This window comes from Gadus morhua, chromosome 12 (genome assembly GCF_902167405.1).
Source record: "Gadus morhua chromosome 12, gadMor3.0, whole genome shotgun sequence".
Taxonomy (NCBI): Eukaryota; Metazoa; Chordata; class Actinopteri; order Gadiformes; family Gadidae; genus Gadus; species Gadus morhua.
This window is the reverse complement of record NC_044059.1, coordinates 12,161,793-12,182,978: the sequence shown is the minus strand read 5'-3', so window position 1 is coordinate 12,182,978 and position 21,186 is coordinate 12,161,793. Positions and strand designations below refer to the sequence as shown.

Here is a 21,186-nt window from a genome sequence, read left to right as displayed (position 1 = left end):
TGTGTCCGTCAGTATTGTACTCTGAGTTTATTAAAGCATTTATACTTGTAAAACATACGTAAACAAGCCTTTAACTTTGTACGAGTACCAGTGTCGGTAAAGTGAGTGACAGCGATCATAAGGACTCCTGCCGGCTCTCCCTCCGCGTCATGTGACCCAACTTGTGGTCTGGTGAGGTCGTGTTTTTGCTTCTTTCCTTATTTGAGCAAGACTTCCTGTCCGGGCCTCAGATCACAAACCACTCTGAAGCAGAACTTCCTGCCTCTAAGTATACCTCACCGTGTTCCCTCTGTAACTTATTACACCAGGTACTAATATTAACTACCGCTAACAACGATTACACACTGAAGCAGAGGCACGGTTTAGAACCAGTGGAAGGTTTCCCCCGTTTGGACACTGCAAAGTTACTTTCAAAGTGTTTTAAAGTAATTTCAAGATCTTCCGAGTCCTTCCTCTTGCAGGGGTCTCCTGTCCATCTGGGGGGGGGGGGGGGGGGGTGAGGTGTGAACCCCAGGTGTGTCTGCTGATGAGTTCTGGGTTCAACGGAGATAAGCAGCAGCTGCCTTTGACCGCACATGGCCTTTAACTCACTTCCCCTTCTGTAAGTCAAGACCGAATTCCTCTTTTTTATCTGGCGCCCGTTGAGAATTAAAGAATTAAAAGTACATTATCTGTGTATTAGTTCTGTGCACAATACCACCTCTCTCTCTCTCTCTCTCTCTCTCTCTCTCTCTCTCTCTCTCTCTCTCTCTCTCTCTCTCTCTCTCTCTCTCTCTCTCTCTCACCCTCTCTCTCTCCCTCCCCCCCCTCTCCCTCTCCCTCCCCCCCCCCTCTCTCTCCCCCCTCTCTCCCCCCCCTCTCTCTCTCTCCCCCCTCCCCCCTCTCCTCCCCCCCCACCCCCCCCCCCCTCTCTCTCTCTCTCTCTCGCCGCGGGCCCTGAATGAGGAAGTACCGTGCGGCGGCGGCGGCGGCTCCTTCCTCTGACAGCGCGGCAGCTCCCCAACAGGAAACCGGCGTCGCACCAGCAGCCCGACGCACAGCGGAGGAGGAGGAGGGTGAAGGAGGAGGACAGCCCCGACACCAGAGAGCCCCGTGCACGGCCAGGCCTGCATGTAAAACAACCTGGAGCGGGCGAGAGAGAGAGAGAGGGCGAGAGAGAGAGAGAGAGAGAGGGCGAGAGGGAGCGTGAGCTAGTGTGAGTGTGTGTTCGTGTGTGATTGTGCGTGTGTGTGTGTGTGTGTGTGTGTGTGGGGGAGGCAGGATGCCCCACTTCCAGCCCTGGTACCACGGTACCATCACCCGCTCGCGGGCGGAGGTCCTGCTCTCCAAGGCGGGTCGCGACGGCAGCTTCATCCTGAGGGGCAGCGAGTCCATCCTGGGGGCCTACGCCCTCTGTGTGCTGTGAGTACCACCACCGCTGTGTGGGGGGGCTGTGTGTGGGGGGGGGGGGGCTGTGTGTGTGGGGGGGGGGCTGTTTGTGTGTGTGTGTGTGTGTGTGTGTGTGTGTGTGTGTGTGTGTGTGTGTGTGTGTGCTTTTGTGTGTGTGTGTGTATGTGCTTTAGTGTGTGTGTGTGTGTGTGTGTATGTGCTTTTGTGTGTGTGTGTATGTGCTTTAGTGTGTGTGTGTGTGTGTGTGTATGTCCTTTAGTGTGTGTGTGTGTGTGTGTATGTGCTTTAGTGTGTGGGTGTGTGTGTATGTGCTTTAGTATGTGTGTGTGTGTGTATACGTGTTTTTGCTTTCATCTTTGTGTGTGTGTCTGTTTGTGTGCGTGTGTGTGTGTGTTTGCTTTCATCTGTGTGTGTCTGTGTGTGTGTGTGTGTGTGTGTGTGCTTTAGAGTGTGTGTGAGCCTGCATGCATGGGTGTGCTTGAAAGACCATCATGTGTGTGTGTGTGTGTGTGTGTGTGTGTGTGTGTGTGCGTGCTTCAGTTTGTGTGCATGTGAGTGTGTGTGCGCTTTGGGGGGGTCTCTCACTGAAATGTTACTTCAACCTCGAACTGTGGTTTGTTGGATAGATTTACATCATTCCAGTTTGTCCTAGTTGTCGACGTGTATGTACTGTGATGTATGCATGCATATGTGATGTATATGTATGTATATGCGTGTATATGTGATGTAAATGTGTGTATACGTGTGTGTATGTGATGTGTATACGTGTGTATGTGTGTGATCAGCTGTATTTGCAGTATTTGCATGGCAGGTCGTGGTCAGAGCGCTGCATGCTAGTTCCTCCTGGGTTTGCATAAGGCTGCATGATAACAGTCAAAGTGTCAGAGCTGGGCTCTATCTGTCGGCCTCCTCATTGAGCGCCTGTCACAGATGATGAACCAACAGGGTTAGGAAACAAGAATATGATGTCACATTTTACTATTCAGTACAACTATTAGGGATCTCCACTAGAGTGTGTGTTAGCAATACTTATACCACGGTCTGGGGGAATGCTCAATTCTGATTGGCTGCAGGGTGAGCATTAACTCCTGATATACGGACACCTGCTTAGTAGTTCCAGTCAAATTGTCTTTTCAGCCTTCAAAACGAGAGCTGGTCAATTGTGAAAAATGCATTAAACTGTAATCAGAAAACGCGGTTATATGCTATAGACCCTATAGTATCTGTCAATATGATATTTAATAATGTCATTATCTGACAATACATGTCAGATAATGTCATGTTCTTTGGTGAGTTCATCTTATGTGGACACACACAATTTCCTTATGTGTTCCAATGTGTTCTAAATGTGTGTGTGTGTGTGTGTGTGTGTGTGTGTGTGTGTGTGTGTGTGTGTGTGTGTGTGTGTGTGTGTGTGTGTGTGTGTGTGTGTGTGTGTGTGTGTGTGTGTGTGTGTGTGTGTGTGTGTGTGAACAGGTACCAGAACTGTGTGTACACATACAGAATCCTACCCAATGAGGAACGGCAGCTCTCGGTACAGGTGGGTTCTGTTACCTTTACCCACTGAGGACATCGTCTCTAGAACAGCTCCCACACTGCTTCACTTTGGACTCAGATCTCGTTCTTTTGGAGGACGGTTCTGGTCTCTCTCTGCTGCTGGAGTCCTCTTCAAAGTGTGTAAAGTACCGTCCAGCTTGACCTTCAAGCAGAGAGACGTCACTTTGTGATGGTTGTGTTGTATCGCACAGCTCTGAGCGGTATCTTTCAGTTGGCCTCTTCAGTTAGAACGAGGAAGTGGACACTGTGCCTGGCAGACTTCCCCGCAGGGTCTGTTCTGTTGTAGACCTTTTTTGGTGTTCACAAGCCTGGTGTGTGAGCACCACACTCCGTGTGGTAATAGGTTGAGAGGCTTCAAACAGCCACACGGTTGACCGTGGGGACAGATCTGTACATGAGTGCACGTCTACGTATTCGCAGCATTACACGTTGTACTTTTTTCTTTTTTTTTAAGCATGTCATCGCAGGGCTCGTGAGGGTTGTGAAAGAAAGTAAAACAGATGGAGGACAGACGGAGAGAAGGACACAAAGGAGGATATTAACGGCCCAGCATTAGAGGAAGTGCAACTAGAAAGAATGAAATTTGCTTTCTTTGTATACTGTTGCTTTTTAAATTACTTTCATTATGGCAGCATTATTTATATATTGACTTTCTTTCAAAATTGCAAGACAAGGAGTTCAACAATACAATGAAAATAATTAATAAAGAAAATAGATTAAGAGAATGCTGAACCAAATAGGTTTCTTTTAAAGGTGTTCACAGATTGTAACGTCAATTATATGAATAGGCCTGCATTTCATTTTGCTTTGTTTGTCCAAATTCTAAAACCACCAAAATAACCAAATCCCAAAACGAGAAAGAGCTTCAGCTGAAGACCTGAGTGACGGGCAGAGAGAGAGAGAGAGAGAGTGGTGAACGCCCTCCCACAGACTCACTTCCTTCTGAGAGTGAAACCCTGCCCCCCCCCCCCCCTCCCCCCCAGGCCTCGGAGGGCGTCCCTAACAGGTTCTTCTCGGTGCTGTCCGACCTGGTTGCGGCCTACTACAGCCCCAACATGGGCCTGGTCACGCACCTGCAGCACCCCGTCCCCAAGGAGGACGGGCTGGACGACGAGACAGGTACCCCACCAGGCAGGTCGTCTCTGTACCCCCCCCCCCACCCCGCCCCGCCCCCCTGCTGCTTCGGATGTGTGTGATGCAGTGTGTTGTGTGTTGTGTGTTGTTGTGTGTTCTGTGTCTGCGGAACACACAACGGTGGGTCTGATACAGCTTGTTGTGTGTTGACTGATAGAGCGTGTTGTGTGTCTGACACAGCGTGTTGTGTGTCTGACACAGCGTGTTGTGTGTCTGATACAGCGTGTTGTTGTGTGTTGTCTCATACAGCGTGTTGTTGTGTGTTGTCTCATACAGCGTGTTGTGTGTTGTCTCATACAGCGTGTTGTGTGTTGTCTCATACAGCGTGTTGTTGTGTGTTGTCTCATACAGCGTGTTGTTGTGTGTTGTCTCATACAGCGTGTTGTGTGTTGTCTCATACAGCGTGTTGTGTGTTGTCTCATACAGCGTGTTGTTGTGTGTTGTCACATACAGCGTGTTGTGCGTTGTCTCATACAGCGTGTTGTGTGTTGTCTGATACAGCGTGTTGTTGTGTGTTGTCTCATACAGTGTGTTGTTGTGTGTTGTCTCATACAGCGTGTTGTGTGTTGTCTCATACAGCGTGTTGTTGTGTTGTCTCATACAGCGTGTTGTGTGTTGTCTCATACAGCGTGTTGTTGTGTTGTCTGACACAGCGTGTTGTTGTGTGTTGTCTCATACAGCGTGTTGTGTGTTGTCTGACACAGCGTGTTGTTGTGTTGTCTGATACAGCGTGTTGTTGTGTGTTGTCTGATACAGCGTGTTGTGTGTTTTCTCATACAGCGTGTTGTGTGTGTTGTCTCATACAGCGTGTTGTTGTGTTGTCTGACACAGCGTGTTGTTGTGTGTTGTCTCATACAGCGTGTTGTGTGTTGTCTGACACAGCGTGTTGTTGTGTTGTCTGATACAGCGTGTTGTTGTGTGTTGTCTGATACAGCGTGTTGTTGTGTGTTGTCTGACACAGCGTGCTGTTGTGTGTTGTGCGTTGTGCGTCCTCGGTGTCTCCAGAACACACCAGCTGCCCGCCTCAGCTCCCGCCCCGTAACTTCCCGGCCAGCGACGTGACAGAGTGCCGGGAGCAGGCCCTGGCCGAGCTCTTCCTGCAGCGAATGCAGCTGGTCGACCTGTCAGCGTAAGACCCTCACCCCTTCACCAGACACCCTCCCCTCACCCGCTCACCTCACACCTTCACAATGCACCCTCGCACCACACCACAGCTCCACCTCACAGCCCCCCGTCGCACCTCCACTAGACACCTTCACTCATTCACATCACACCTTCACTTTAACTCATTCACAGCACTCCTTCACCACATCACACCTCACCCCGACACATCACACCATCACTTCACACCCTCACACTTTCACCACATCATAGCTTCACATCACACCTTCACCTCACACCTAACACCTTCACCACACACCTCACCCCGTCTCATCACTCCTTCCTAGCACACCTTACCATCACACACACCCTCCCCCCCCCTCTCCCCTCCCCCCCAGGGTCCCAGAGGAGCACCAGAGGGCGCTCCAGGAGTACTTCTCGTCCTCCCTGGTTCTGGACGCGGCCCAGGTCCACAGCGGGAACCACTCGCTGCCCAGCCTGAAGAAGCTCATCCTGGGGCTCTGCCGGAACCTCAACAAGTACGCGCACACACACACACACACACACACACACACACACACACACACACACACACACACACACACACACACACACACACACACACACACACACACACACACACACACACACACACACACACACACACACACACCAGGGGCGGCGGGGGAGGGGGGGTAGAGGGAGGAAGGACCGCGCGCTTGGTTGCCATTGGCCTGGTTGCACTGTTAGTGTGGTGTGGTGGCATCAAGGGCATGAGAGACTCGAGTTGTTTCAGGTGTTTTGGTGACCTACAAAGTAGCTGGGGGAGGAACGTCCTCCCGCAGTAACTGTCGATAGGCGATGGGGGGGGCTAATGTCCCTTTACCCAGGGGAACGAACATTAGAAACTTAAAGGCATTAAAGTAGTCATATTTAAGGGCATTCATTAATTTCAGTAGTCTGGTCAATTTACTTTTTATTTTTTTTAAGGAGGAGGATCTTCCTCCCTCTCCTCACTGGAGAAGTCTCCACTGACACATACACACACACACACACACACACACTAACACTCAAACACACACACACATACACACATAAACTAAAACACACACAAACAGACACACATACACGGCTGCAACCACAACACTGATGTCATTCTACTGCTGTATTTGTTTATTCGGTTGTCGTCGTTGATTTTGTCGTTGCCTTGATGTTGTTTTCGTGGTTGTCGTGGTAACCATAGTGAGATATCCCGCATCGTTCCGAGCCTGGAGGCGTTCCAGACGGTCCTGGACCAGCAGATCTATCCCGGGATTGGTCGCTGCAGGAGCCAAGTGGGTGGAGTCAACGCTGCTCGACATGGCAACCTTTATTTACAATGGTGTCTGTTACAAACAAGGATTCTAAAAAAAGTAACTTCCTCTCTCTTTTCATTCTCTCTTCCTTCCTCTCTCTCTCTCTCTCTCTCTCTCTCTCTCTCTCTCCTCTCTCTCTCTCTCTCTCTCTCTCTCTCTCTCTCTCTCTCTCTCTCTCTCTCTCTCTCTCTCTCTCTCTCTCTCTCTCCCCCCCCTCTCTCTCTCTCTCTCTCTCTCTCCCTCTCCCTCTCCCTCTCTCTCTCTCTCTCTCTCTCTCTCTCTCTCTCTCTCTCTCTCTCTCTCTCCTCTCTCTCTCTCTCTCTCTCTCTCTCTCTCTCTCTCTCTCTCTCTCTCTCTCCTCTCTCTTTCTCTCTCTCTCTCTCTCTCTCTCTCTCTCTCCCTCTCCCTCTCCCTCTCCCTCTCCCTCTCTCTCTCTCTCTCTCTCTCTCTCTCTCTCTCTCTCTCTCTCTCCAGGTTTCCGCTGATCCAGTTCAGTCCATGTCCTCCAGGCTGGAGCAACTGACAAAACTTCTCCACTCGATAGAAGAGAAGGTATCCCTGATGTTCTGATGTTTCATCTCCAGTTCGCTCGCTTCGTCGGGTTCCACGGTTAAAGATGCGATGACATTTTGTTAATCCGTGGGTTTCTCTGTCTCTCTCTCTCTGTCTCTCTCTCTCTCTCTCTCTCCATATCTCTCCCCCCTTTCTCTCTCTCATTATATCTCTCTCCCCCCTCTCCTATGTGTTTCAGGCCAAGGGTGCTGTGATCGAGTCGGTGGGCGTTGACGGGGGCCAGAAGAGGTCCCTTATCCCCCCCACCTTCGAGGTAGGACCCCCAGGAACGCATCAACAGTTGATCTACTCTAGGTCTCTTTGTTCTTAGAAAGTTCTTCTCCCCTGACCCTCGCAGGTCAAGTCCGACTCCCTGGGGATCTCCACCAAGTTGTTCCTCAAGGTGGACGTGGAGACCGGGCGACTGTACTTCAAGAAGTCTAAGGACGGATCTGAGGACAAGTACTACCTCCAGAACAAGAGTGGGTCCATCCTCTGGACAGAGTCTCTCTCCCCAGCTCTCTCTATCGCACTCTCTCTATCGCACTCTCTCTCTCTCTCTCTCTCTCTCTCTCTCTCTCTCTCTCTCTCTCTCTCTCTCTCTCTCTCTCTCTCTCTCTCTCTCTCTCTCTCTCTCTCTCTCTCTCTCTCTCTCTCTCTCTCTCTCAATTTCAATTCAAAAAGGCTTTATTGGCAAGAGAAATATACATTTGCATTGCCAAAGCAGGAGAACAATAAAATAAACAGCGTAATAAAATAAATAGTAAAAAGGTAAGGTATATATAATATAATAAGTATAATATAATAAGTATAAACCGTTAAATACAAAATATCTATTCATATCAAATCTCTCTCTCTCTCTCTCCTTCTCTCTCTCTCTCTCTCTTTCTCTCTCTCTCTCCCCATCGCGCTCTCTCTCTCTCTCTCTCTCTCTCTCTCTCTCTCTCTCTCTCTCTCTCTCTCTCTCTCTCTCTCTCTCTCTCTCTCTCTCTCTCTCTCTCTCTCTCTCTCTCTCTCTCTCTCTATCTGTTCTGGAGGGGTGAGGTTAACAGAAGGTGCTCTGTCTTGTAGTTCTCCAGCTGATCAAGTCCCAGAAGATGCCGGCTAAACTCGCCATCGTTCTGGAGACGGACAAAGAGAAGATTTTAAAGAAAGATATTATTTTTTACGACACAAAGGTACGATTCTAACTGACATGTCTCTGGAACCCTGACTTTTGATCAACAGTATCAACCTTTTTTTCCTCTGTGTATATTGAATAGAAAAGGGAAGGATTTTGCCAGCTTCTCCAACAGCTGAAGAACAAACACTCCGCTAAACCCGACCCGGACATGATCACGGTGTTCGTGGGCACCTGGAATATGGGTAAGAGCAGCTTAGCCTAGCTACGTAGCATAGCTCAACAGGTTGTCTGTCGATAGTATTCACGGTGGTTTGTTCCATTGGGTAGGCCTACTGCGTTATCATTACGGACAGTCTAGTGGCAGGCTGCCACACTCCCAGGGGTCGGACTGGTCATCAGTGGGTCTAGAACCACTGGGTTCTAGACCCACTGATGTGGACATCGTCTCTAGAACAGCTGGGTTCTCCGGTCGCCTAAACTCCCCCCCCCCCCCCCCCCCTGCCAGGTAACGCGGGCCCCCCCCAGAGCCTCCGGTCCTGGTTCCAGAGTAAGGGTCAGGGCAAGACCCGGGACGACACAGCTGACCACATACCCCACGACATGTACGTGATTGGCACCCAGGAGGACCCCCTGGGGGAGAAGGAGTGGACGGACACGGTGAAGAACGCCCTGAGGGTCATCACCGACATCTCCTTCAAACTGGTACGGGGGGGGCTCCCTCTCTCTCTCCCTCTCTCTCTCCCGCCTCTAATGTCTCCCTCTCAGGTGTCTCTACACTCTCTCTCTCTCTCTCTCTCTTTCACACTCCTGTCACTATTGTCTCTCTCTCACTCTCTCTGCTGTCTCTAGTCTCAATCTTTACTCTCTCTCTCTCTCTCTCTCTCTCTCTCTCTCTCTCTCTCTCTCTCTCTCTCTCTCTCTCTCTCTCTCTCTCTCTCTCTCTCTCTCTCTTCTGTCTCTACTCTAAATCCTCACTCTCTCTCTCTATCTCTACTCTCTCTCTCAGATATTCAGATATTAAAGCGTGAGTATACCTGTTTTTATCAGGAGAACTTCCGCCTAGCCGGTGTGAGGGGCCTTGTCAAATGTTATTCTCAGGGTTAGGGTCAGGGTTATGAATCATCATCATAGTCACTCGAGCCAGGGTGTGCAGCCGATGGAAATCACCACTCTGGAATAGTAACAGACTTCATGTATTTTACGGAGAATTTTCCCTGTTTTATAACTTCATTCAATTTAGTCAAAAAAGAACACTGAAATATTCACAGACACTTCGTGGGCCGATTTTTTCAACCATTTTAAACTGAAACCAGTTTTTCTTACCCTTTAAGGAGCAGGTAGGGGTAAGGGCCTCTTACTCTGGGTTGTACACAGGCTAGGCTGTGGGTAGATCTTAGATCTATCTCTGTGATCCCCTCCAGATCTCCATCCAGACGCTGTGGAACATCCGGATCCTGGTGCTCGCGAAGCCGGAGCACGAAAACAGAATCTCCCACGTCTTCTCGGACAGCGTGAAGACGGGGATCGCCAACACGTTAGGTACGTCGGCCTTCTGGTTCTTACACGTCTGTAAGCACTTAGCAGTGAGTAGCTAGAAATTAGCATCTGGTGGCGATTAGTTTTAACAGTTAGCGACTAGCAGTTGCCAGTTTGCAGCAAGCTGCTACCAGTTAGCATCTAGCAGTGAACAGCCAGCTGTTGGAAGCTACCAGTTAGCATCTAGCAGTTAGCAGTTAGCTCACGGGTGAATGCTAACCTGCGTGTTGCTAAACAGGGAACAAGGGGGCCGTGGGCGTGTCCTTCATGTTCAACGGCACCTCCTTCGGATTCATCAACAGCCACCTGACCTCCGGCAGCGAGAAGAAACTCAGGTCAGAAGCCGGGCGCAGTACTGGACAATTATGACATGACTAGCCCCCGAGACCGAGGGTCGATGCTATCTATGCTAGATGCTATTCCCCACCATTCACGGAGCCTGAGGTGAATAATTGTTTTAGTATGTATCACACGTGAACACTCCAAAAATAACCAAGATAACACTTTTTGTGAGTATGTATTTGTTCTTATTCGCGCTCTATTTGTTTTTATTAGTGTGACAATACGACCGTCACGCAATATCCCGAGTTGGAGATCTCAATCATGGGATATTGCCCAATATCCCGAGACAGCGAACCGATCAAATTGCACCATCTTAGGAGATTCACGTGTAGCATATACTAATGTAGTGTAGTAATACACTTACAATATGTATGAGTGCATTAACATAATAATCTAATGTATGAATTAGAGCTGTCAAGCGATTAAAATATTTAATCGTGATTAATCGCATTAATGTCATAGTTAACTCAAATTAATCGCGATTAATCGCAAATTCTTTTTCTATGCTAAATATCCCTTGATTTTTTTGGCCCATAATTCTTCTCATTTTAATTCTCTTATCAACATGCTGAAGTGCATCGGCTTGCCTTGTGCAAATGATTTTTTATTGATAACAACATTGGCATATACACTGATCAAAACAGGACGATACAAAAAAAGAGCCTATAGTGCAATTAAACGACTGCTTTGAACAAATGTCATTTGAACATAGCAGTCTGGCTACTGCTTCTTTGTTTTGAGCCAAAGAAAAAAAAAAAAAAAATTTTTTTTTTTTTTTTTTTATAAAATAATTGCGTTAATCGCGCGATAAAAAATTAACGCCGTTAAATTTGGTTTGCGTTAACGCCGTTAATAACGCGTTTAACTGACAGCTCTAGTATGAATGAATCAATGTATTAATTTATATTTATAATGTTTATCTATATATGTATATATGTATATTATAAATATAAATATAGTATATAATCCAATATAAAGTAATGTAATGTAATGTAATGTTTATAATAAAATATAAAATAATAAACTTCTGAAATCACTAACTGTATTTCCAGTGAACATTTTCTCACACTCTTCTCTGCACTCTTTGCAGACGAAATCAGAACTACATCAATATTCTGAACATCCTGAATTCGGGGGATAAGAAACTGAACCCTTTTGATATCACTCACCGGTTCACCCACCTCTTCTGGCTGGGCGATCTCAACTACCGCATAGACCTCCCCTCCACGGTGAGTCTATCACTGCAGCTGGGAAAGCGAAACACAGAGCTGGAAGTGCTATGACCAAAGTGCCATACCACATCCTCATTATGTGCTATTATGGGAGAGCGCTAAAGATCAGGTTGACTCTGTTGTACGTCGGTTGTACGACATTGGCTCACTGTGTATGACTGCAAAACCCAGCCTTAGACCTTGGACCTCCTCCTAGACTAGATTGGAGACCCATTCTGACTCAGGACACCAAAGAAGAAAATAACCGATCACGACCTATGAAACTAACCTGTAGTGAGTACGGTGAACTGATCAGAAGTATTATCTATTAAATCGATGATTGACACTTTACTCTCTTTGGGTTCAATTATCATTGAGTAAATAATATACATTATGTAAAGGATGGACTGTATACAAAGGTGTTAGACACATATTGTCTACAGGTAACAGGTAGATACAGGTAGCAGGTGTATGTAGGTAACAGATAGATACAGGTACAGGTAACAAGTGTCTACAGGTAACAGGTAGATACAGGTAACAGGTGTATGTAGGTAACAGATATATATACAGGTAAAGGTAACAAGTGTCTACAGGTAACAGGTAGATACAGGTAACAGGTGTATGTAGGTAACAGATAGATTCAGGTACAGGTAGAGGTAACAAGTGTCTACAGGTAACATCTGTGTGTAGGTATTTGTGCATCTAGGTAAAAGCAGGTACCGGTAACAGGTGTCCACAGGTAACAGGTGTATCTATGGTAACAGGTGGCCACAGGTAACAGGTGTATCTAAGGTAACAGGTGGCCACAGGTAACAGGTGTATCTAAGGTAACAGGTGGCCACAGGTAACAGGTGTATCTAAGGTAACAGGTGGCCACAGGTAACAGGTGTATCTAAGGCAGGGGTCACCAACCTTTTTGAACCTGAGAGCTACTTCATGGGTACTGAGTCATACGAAGGGCACCCAGTTTGATACTCTTCTGCAATAACAAATTTGCTCAGTTTGCCTTTAGTTATATATTGTTAATATTGATTAATGATACTCATCTATGTGAAGACACTGATCGTGTTAATGATTTCTCACAATAATTATCAACAATGACTTAAAAAAGGTGGGAAAGAGTTGTTCAAGAATGAGCTGTGCTATTTCAAAACAGGTCTGCGGGCGCCTCATGTGGTCCTTGGGGGCGCCCTGGTGCCCGCAGGCACTGCGTTGGTGACCCCTGATCTAAGGTAACAGCCCTCTTGACTGTGTTCCCCCCCCCAGGAAGCGGAGAACATCGTGTCTAAGATCAAGCAGCAGCAGTACCAGGAGCTGCTGGGCAAAGACCAGCTCAACATGGAGCGGGATGAGGGCAAGGTCTTCCTGCACTTCCGTGAGTCCGGACCGACCCGCTCATGCATCCATACGTCGGTCGGTCACCGTGACAACCGTACTAATCCCTCGGTGAAAATGTTTTACTCTGGCTAACGCCTGCAGAGGAGGAGGAGGTCACGTTCCCCCCGACGTATCGCTTCGAGAGGGACACGCGGGAGAAGTACGCGTACACCAAGGCCAAAGCCACCGGGGTGAGCTCTCTGAAGCGCGTCATTGGGCAATATCATATTATACAGTCTATGATGCGTTATTATATTAGGTTATACAGTATATGATGCGTTATTATATTAGGTTATACAGCATAGGCCTACAGTGGTTAAAGAGCAGCAGTATAGTGATAGTCAGATATATACATGGAGTAAAGCGATGATGTATTATCTCCCGGCAGACCAAGTACAACCTCCCGTCGTGGTGTGACCGGGTCCTGAGGAAGTCCTACCCGCTGGTCCACGTGGTCTCGCAGTCCTACGGTGAGGACAGAGGCATGCTGGGTAATCTCAGGTGTCTGCGTTGATTTGTTGGTAAGAGTGGTTAAGTTTATTAATTTGGTTGTGTGTGTGTGTGTGTGTGTGTGTGTGTGTGTGTGTGTGTGTGTGTGTGTGTGTGTGTGTGTGTGTGTGTTTTCCACATTGCAGGGTGCACAACTGACATCATGACCAGCGACCATTCTCCGGTGTTCGCCACGTTTGAAGTGGGCGTGACTTCTCAGTTTGTCTCTAAACACGGTATGTATTCAGACAGTAGGCCTACTTCTGTTGAAGTATCGTGCTTCCTGCTCAGTAAGTACTGGGTTCATTATCAAACACAGAGCTATAAACGTGCCACCAGCACGTTTTTATTCCAATGCTTCCGTCCACCTTATCCATTAAAAATAAACGTATCGAAAATTATCAAAGAAACGTTAAGCATATTAAAGGTGGAGTGTGTAGGATTTAGCGCTATGATGAATGACATATGGTGTTGTCTTTACATTTCACTGCATACTTGTAGGCATGTGACAAAAAAAACGCTTGAATCTTGAAATCCTCTCTGTTCTTCAGATCCCAGAAGTGCATCTGAAGGAGGGATTAAGTTCATGAACTGCACGGCCACGCTCTTCACTAAATCCAAGACAAAGTTCTTTATCGAGTTCCATTCCAGCTGCCTGGAGAGTAAGATCCATGGATATATACACGGGACCCTTTCTCTAAAGTATACCATAAGAGCATATATTACTTTAGTTATCCAGAGGGAAACTTTATTGCAGCGGTTGCAACACCATCACAAACTTTGATAAAGAATTGAAATAGAATGTTTATATTTTTATTGTGCACTGTAATAATAATAATAATAAGAATAATAATCATGGTTGTATAATTTATCAAACTTGAGCTAGCCTATTTATGTTCTCAATACTTTTTAGATGATGCTCCTGTGTTTCAATTTTTCATTTTCATTTTTACTTCCTTTTTTTTGACATGTGTACGGTATAAATGCACATTAATGTGATGGGGAATCCTCATTTGAACAGAGATAGTGAAGACTTCAGAAGGAGAGAACACCGACGTAGATAACGGCTCCATCAATGTCTGCTTTGCGGAATTGCAGGTGACCAGGAAACCAAATAAATGATCCACATCATAGTCTGTAAACATTGCAATGTATGTCAAATATTTATACTTTTATTTATTCCCGTTCTTCCTGTCGTAGCTCACGCCTATCATCTCCGACCCGGAGTACCTGTTGGACCAGCACATCCTCATCTGTGTGAAGTCCACAGATTGTGACGAGTCGTACGGTAAACGCACACAGCGTTCACAATCAGACAGAGCCTAACTTCACCCAAACAGCCTATCATACAATCAAAGAGCATGGCGCTATAGACACACATGCTATGACTTACTATTTAACTAAATAGCAAGCTACCTTTACATTGAAGTTTGTTTGTTGATTAGCGAGTTTGGTATTTTAATCTAGTGAGCTAATATAACTTAGTAAGATATATATATATATATATATATATATATATATATATATATATATATATATATATATATATATATATATATATATATATATATATATTTTTTTTTTTTTTTTTTTCAAACTAACTAACTACTTCTTCATTATAATTGAACAGTGCCAGTTATAATAATATTAACACAATTAATGAGCTAACTAGTTGGCTAGTTGGTTTATTCAGTCATTTTTTATTTTTTTGTCTGTTTCTATTAAGCTAATTAAGTCTAATTAGCTTCTATTTCTATTAAGTCTAATTCCCTGGCGCTAGCTCCCTAACTTCCTACTCTTGGCGTTGCTAGGCGAGAGCTGCGTAGCGCTGCGCGCGGCGGAGGCATGTAACACGGGTTTCAAAGTGTCGCTGACGCACCGCGGGGAGAGCACCGGCACGCTGACCGGCGTCATCCAGCTGCACCTCACCGAGTCCAAGCAGACCGAGAAGCTCTACGGTCAGTCCGCCACGGCATTGGTCGCTTGGTCCTGTTCTGCTCTTGGATTGGCCGATTAGTCCTGCACTGCTGTATTATTGTGCGATTAGTTGTGTACTGCTGTGTGATTGGTCGCTGAGGCGTGAACTGAAGTGTGTTCGGACGATTACCCTTGAAGTCCTGTATCAATGGTTGATTATTCCTGTACTGCTGTGCGATTGGTCGATTACTCCTGTGCTGTTGCGTGATTGGTCGATTACTCCTCTACTGCTGTTTGATTGGTTGGCTACTGTGATGTTCCTCCTTCAACAGATTTATAACTAAGTAAATTGTATTTTTTTTAACATTTATTCAGACTTCATCAAAGTGGAAAAGGACGACCACGGCAGTGCAAAGAGTAAGTCCGGCGAAAACAGGTGAGGAACTCCTTCTTAGGCGGTTTTTAGCGCCAACAGCTGCTCAATATGGAGGCAATTCACCAGCACCGGCCAGGCCGTCACTCTAACCGGACGGTGTTTCCATGGTGACCAGGTCTGCCGTCCCCCATACTCTGGAGATAACCAACCCGAGCTACATGGGCGTGGGCGTCCGGGGCGGCTACGCCACGGACATGGGGTGGAGCTACACGCCCAAGGCCGGGAACATCTCTCCAAAACGTCACGGTCACAGCCGAGCGCCAAACACCCCGTGAGTTCATCCCTCTTGGTAGTTTCAGAGGGCCCCTAGTTCAAGATGGACCCCTGGTTTCAAAGGGCCCCTGTTTAAAACCACCGGCAGTGATGCTGATTGGCCGTTACAAGCCATCTCACAACCTGCCCATAAGTGACATCACAAACGGTGGGAGTGTCCACCACGATGTATGACAGGCAGACCTACCAGACTGTGGGCTGTACCAACTGGTGGGGGGATCTATCCGTCACACATCTGGGTGGACATGCCCACGTACGATGTCACGTGTTGATGACCATCACACCTGGCGGTAATACCGGGCCCCTTTAATTGGACATATATCCAGCAACTTTGTGTTTTTATGCTAAAGTATGATAAACGTGTAAATTATGTGGTTTTTTTTTCCCGTGTCCATCCTTGATGACCTCACCACGCGTCCCTCTCGTGTCCCTCTCTGATGACATCATCAGCGACGAGGCAGAGACCGGAACGGAGATGTTCGACAACCCCCTCTACGCCGCCATGGCAATGCAGTCCCGCAGGGAGCAGGAGCTCCCCCGGTGGGACCCCCCCACCCCGCCCCCAGACGCCCCCAGGTTCCCGCCACCCCCGGACGGCGAGCCCGACCGGGCCCCCAAGCCCACGCCCCGGAACCGATCCTTCACCTGCTCCGAGGGCAAGCCCCCCCCGCTGCCGGCCTCCCTGGCCCCCGGGCCCAAGAGGCCCGTGGTGCCGCAGCGGTCCGAAGGGGGCGTGGTGCTGGCCGCGCCCCGCCCCCCGCTGCCCATCAAGAGGGCCGCCCTCCTGGAGCCCCAGCCCCTCCACAAGCCCCGGGAGCCCCGCGACCAGCACACCAGGGCCCCCGCCAGACCCAGCCAGTCCCTGCCTGCCAACAAGCAGTAGGTAAGGCTAGTGTTACCGCTAGTGCTACTGCTAAAGCTACTGCTAATCCTAATGTTACTGCTACTGCTAGTTCTACTGCTAATGCTAATGCTACTGCTAGTTCTACTGCTAATGCTACTGCTAATTCTACTGCTAATGCTACTGCTAGTTCTACTGCAAATGCTACTGCTAATGCTACTGCTAGTACTACTGCTAACGCTACTGCTAATGCTACTGCTAGTTCTACTGATAATGCTACTACTAATGCTACTGCTAATGATACTGCTAATGCTACTGCTAGTATTACTGCTAACGCAACTGCTAACGCTACTGCTAACGCTACTGTAAATGCTATTGCTAGTACTACTGCCAATGATACTGCTAGTGCTACTGCTACTGCTAAGGCTACTGCTAATGCTAGTACTACTGCTAATGCTACTGCTAATAACATTGCTAATGCTACTGCTAGTAACATTGTTAATGCTACTGCTAATAACATTGTTAATGCTACTGCTAGCAGTACCGCACTATGCTGTATCATAGACCCACCTAGCTCCGCTGGGACAAACAGTGAGCACTGCTAGTACACTGCTAATGGTACTGCTAGTACACTGCTAATGCTACTGCTAGTATCGTATTATAGACCTATCCCTGCTAGGACAGTGCTAGGCACTGCTAGTACACTGCTAATGCTACGGCTAGTTTGTATTCAACTATGATGATGATGGTGATGATAACGATAATAACTGTAATATCCTTTTCTCCCTTTAGTGCACGTGAGTGAGGCTTGTGTGCATCAGGGCAGTCTCCCTGACGTGGACCTGTGACAACATCGGCCTCTATCTTGAAAGAACTTCTTTGTACAGTGTATTCATGTGAAAATGTTTTATTTGCTTTAATTCGAAGAAATATTTCATTTATGATTGATCACAGTTTGTTACTGTTGGGACAGGTTCTGGGCTGGAATGTTTAATTGTTTAATAATAGATCTTTCTGAGAACACAGCACAATACGAATGTTTTTTTTTTTCCTTTGATAATACGTATTTGTTTGATGAAATTAAGACAAATATTTCTCTAAACTGAAGTTTAGAGAAAATAATTAACTTTCCTCCCAAAAATGAGGCAAAATATATTGTACATAGTGATTCTACCTCTTAATAAAAATGTGTAAACTTCAATAAACTTTTTTTGATTCGATTTTTCTAAACTTTTAAAGATGATTTAGAGAAGATTTAAAACATATTATCTAAGTGTAATTTTATTTTTATTATCTATTATTTTCGGTGAAACTCGCTGCTCATTTCAGTTGACTCAACACCGCTCCAGGCTAGCTGCTGACCAATCAGGGCATGTGATTGGTTCCGGGAATCCATCTTGCTTGTCAATCACAGGTGCATGAAATGTAACACTTCTTAATGGTGGAGAAATAGAACAAGGAAGGGAGCAGAGAGGGGGGGAGTCTTGTTTTGTTCTCTAGTTTCAAAATCTCTTACTTTCTTTAGTTATTTTCTGTTCATTCTATCTGTGTCAAATGATTCAAATCATGCCTAGATCATCTAAGACATTTACCTCTTTCTCCATAAAAAGATAGGGATTAAAATACTTTGATTACTAAATAGTAATGCTGTGTTAGGGTGCTTTAGGTAAAGTCCTCGTCTCCTAACTTCTAGTTTCATAAAATCTTTAAAGTTTCCGTGAGATATCAGAACTTCTGGAAGTTACATGGAAACATTAGAACGGACCCCAAGCGGTGGTGTGGCGCCATCTGGTGGAGGTCTTTTTCCAACGCACCTTATGTTCCGCCGCTGAAATATGACGTCTTATTGAACGTCATCAGGCCGAGACGCCAGTCAACCAAACGATTGAAAAGGCGCCGGGACAATGGTGAGCATGTTTTAACTTTTATCTAATTCATTCATTGTTTCGGACCCAGGCTATTGTTGCAGTGAAGCCCTCATGTGTTTCATAGTGGAGAGCGTCCACCTGCGACGTGGTTTCGCTACTCATGGTGGCTGTTGGGTTCCCCCGCGTTGTTGCTCTCCCGGTCCATCATATTGAAGCCTAACGTTGATTCATAAACCATGATTTTCTAAATAAAGAAACTTATTTGTTTCCCCAGCTTTTCTACTCGTTCTTCAAGTCGTTGGTGGGGAAGGATGTGGTGGTGGAGCTGAAGAATGACCTCAGGTCGGTGACGCTGCCGCCGGCCTGTCAAAAGTGTCTTAATCATGTGTCCCATCTAATGATGTCTTAATAGTGTATCCTCCTGTTGGTCTATTTAAGACGGTCGTGAAACTATTGTTCCATCTGTTTTCCAAAATACTAATTTTTCCAACTAAAGAGTAACTTTGTGCTATCTGGACAAAATAAGTTTGCTCCTAAAACAACGACGCTCCACGTGAAGCCTCGTTAACAACCGTCACACAATCCGCCATTACCGTAAAATCTGATCTAAACATCAGCAGCGAACACAATGTGCATGCCTGCTAACCTCGCGGGCTGTTTAGGCGTTGGGATGCAGCTCTAGTTCTGTTTCTCAAACTTTCTCTCCACAACTTGTGTTCTCAGCATCTGTGGGACCCTCCACTCCGTCGACCAGGTGGGTTTGGAGATTAGTGAACATTGTTTTTTTCATTGATTATCGCTTCGTTAATATGATCCTTGACTAATGTTGTCGTCCTGTTTCCTTTCCCTTTGTGCAGTACCTGAACATCAAGCTGACAGACATCAGCGTCACGGACCCAGAGAAGTACCCCCACATGGTGAGACCATCTCCTCTGCTCCACACTCGCCCTAACGCCCTCAAGAGTAGAAGAATGACTATAGAATGCGATCATTAACGTAACGTACACAATTGCTTCAACTTGAACGTACGCATTAAGCAAATCGTACGCATCAAATAAAACGTAAACATTGTACACTTTATGTAAAAATTAATTGTACACTTTATGTAATGAGTAATCGTACACCTTATGTAAAAAGTAATTGTACACCTTATGTAAAAAGTAAATGTACTTTATGCAAAAAGTAACCGTACCCCTCATGTAAATAGTAACCATACTTCAGTAATCGTACACCTTATGTAAAAGGTAAACGTGCGCATAACGAAAAACGTAAACGACGTACACATTCGATAAAACCACGTACACAAGCTAAAAAGAACAACAAAATGCATGACGTATTATCCTCGCTGTTGTAAACTGTGTGAAGTCAACGTTGGTACGTAGTTGACCCCGTGACCTTGCGTGACGCGTTCCTTTTGGCTCCCCCCCCACCCCCAGCTGTCGGTGAAGAACTGCTTCATCCGTGGCTCGGTGGTGCGCTACGTCCAGCTGCCCGCCGACGAGGTAGACACGCAGCTGCTGCAGGACGCGGCCCGCAAGGAGGCCATGCAGCAGAAACAGTGATGGCTCCCGGCCGTCGCCACGGCGACGAGGAGGAGGAGGGGGGGGGAGCGTTGGGTTGTCGTGGTCGCAGGCGGAGGTTGGACCGCTCCACTCTGGAGGGGGGAGAGGGGTCGGACCGCTCCACTCTGGAGGGGGAGAGGGGTCGGACCGCTCCACTCTGGAGGGGGAGAGGGGTCGGACCGCTCCACTCTGAAGGAGGAGAGGGGTCGGACCGCTCCACTCTGGAGGGGGAGAGGGGTCGGACCGCTCCACTCTGGAGGGGGAGAGGGGTCGGACCGCTCCACTCTGGAGGGGGAGAGGGGTGTCTACCAGTATGGGGAGGGTGTTCTCGGACCACCGCTTGTGTTTCATTTCCTTTTTTATTCGTACAGAGCTTGGCAAGGGTGTGGAGGACGTGTTGGGTATAAGATGGTTGATTCCACGTTTTCTTGTCCCTTTTCAGGAACGACAACATTTAGTTTGTGCAGCCAATGACTGGCCGGTTGTTACTTTTGAAATATTTGGTTTACATTTGCTATTTAGAAAGAAAATACAGATTTGGTTTAAACGCTGACCGCTGGTTCTATTTGTCCATGGTAATAGAATTAGTCTCTGAGGGAAATGGTCTGAGAGCATCCTGACTCAACAAGGTCGTAGATAAGATGCATCAAGAATTATTTCTTTTTTTACCATAGAAGACTCTTTGTAAGTATTTCTGTTTGACGTTTGATGGCTGTTTTTCTATGTAACCGTCGAGGACTTGATTAAAATGTTTTGCCATGAATGCAATCTGTCTACATTCTTATTTAGTGACTGTTGCCATGGCAATGTGTCACGAGAGGTGACCCTGACGCAGCCGATGAGATATTTTTAACAGCTCTCGGTTAATGGTTGTTTCACCATGTGTGACAACACTAATGGGAGCGGACACAACGTCAAACAACTCCGTGCGTAGAAATCCTCTACAATAAAACGTAATTGCGTCAAACCTGAAAACATTGTACATTTTAGACTAGAAAGTAACTTGAACCAGAACAAAGATTAACCCCTTCGACACCTGCCGAAATCAAACATTTTTAGCCTCCTTTGACTTGTATTTGACGTATATTTCACAGGGATTACATGCATTCCTACCACTTCATGT

The 21,186-nt window shown here is 46.7% G+C and overlaps 2 protein-coding genes across 4 annotated transcripts; both read left to right on the top strand.

The window, feature by feature from the left end:
- Positions 1-980: 980 nt before the first annotated feature.
- Positions 981-17,853, top strand: inpp5d (inositol polyphosphate-5-phosphatase D). 3 transcript variants are annotated; one of them, XM_030372190.1, is made up of 27 exons: positions 981-1,401; positions 2,866-2,929; positions 3,930-4,065; positions 5,086-5,209; positions 5,580-5,720; positions 6,425-6,515; positions 7,011-7,088; positions 7,288-7,362; positions 7,447-7,570; positions 8,160-8,266; positions 8,351-8,453; positions 8,717-8,913; positions 9,633-9,750; positions 9,986-10,082; positions 11,180-11,318; positions 12,567-12,675; positions 12,780-12,868; positions 13,066-13,147; positions 13,313-13,402; positions 13,718-13,828; positions 14,188-14,264; positions 14,367-14,454; positions 14,978-15,124; positions 15,459-15,519; positions 15,635-15,790; positions 16,243-16,671; positions 17,426-17,853. In XM_030372190.1, the coding sequence occupies exons 1-27, from the start codon at positions 1,262-1,264 to the stop codon at positions 17,436-17,438; spliced, it is 3,186 nt and encodes a 1,061-aa protein (XP_030228050.1). In that variant the 5' UTR covers positions 981-1,261; the 3' UTR covers positions 17,439-17,853. The 3 variants fall into 3 exon arrangements, with proteins under 3 accessions (XP_030228050.1, XP_030228048.1, XP_030228049.1); XM_030372188.1 differs by having other exon boundaries at positions 3,930-4,077; XM_030372189.1 differs by having other exon boundaries at positions 3,930-4,077; positions 16,243-16,675.
- A 389-nt stretch (positions 17,854-18,242) lies between these two features.
- On the top strand, positions 18,243-20,831 carry smx5. The gene is made up of 5 exons (XM_030372244.1): positions 18,243-18,540; positions 18,776-18,843; positions 19,225-19,255; positions 19,359-19,418; positions 19,938-20,831. The coding sequence occupies exons 1-5, from the start codon at positions 18,538-18,540 to the stop codon at positions 20,061-20,063; spliced, it is 288 nt and encodes a 95-aa protein (XP_030228104.1). The 5' UTR covers positions 18,243-18,537; the 3' UTR covers positions 20,064-20,831.
- Positions 20,832-21,186: the final 355 nt, after the last annotated feature.

Bases quoted from the DNA above. Each gene is read 5' to 3' on its own strand.
- smx5 (XM_030372244.1), top strand. The intron at 18,844-19,224 runs GTCGGTGACGCT...TTGTGTTCTCAG, and splicing joins GAGCTGAAGAATGACCTCAG to CATCTGTGGGACCCTCCACT. The intron at 19,419-19,937 runs GTGAGACCATCT...CCCCACCCCCAG, and splicing joins CAGAGAAGTACCCCCACATG to CTGTCGGTGAAGAACTGCTT.
- inpp5d (XM_030372188.1), top strand. From the start codon at position 1,262: ATGCCCCACTTCCAGCCCTGGTACCACGGTACCATCACCCGCTCGCGG. The intron at 7,571-8,159 runs GTGGGTCCATCC...TCTGTCTTGTAG, and splicing joins GTACTACCTCCAGAACAAGA to TTCTCCAGCTGATCAAGTCC. The intron at 13,148-13,312 runs GTGAGGACAGAG...TCCACATTGCAG, and splicing joins CGTGGTCTCGCAGTCCTACG to GGTGCACAACTGACATCATG.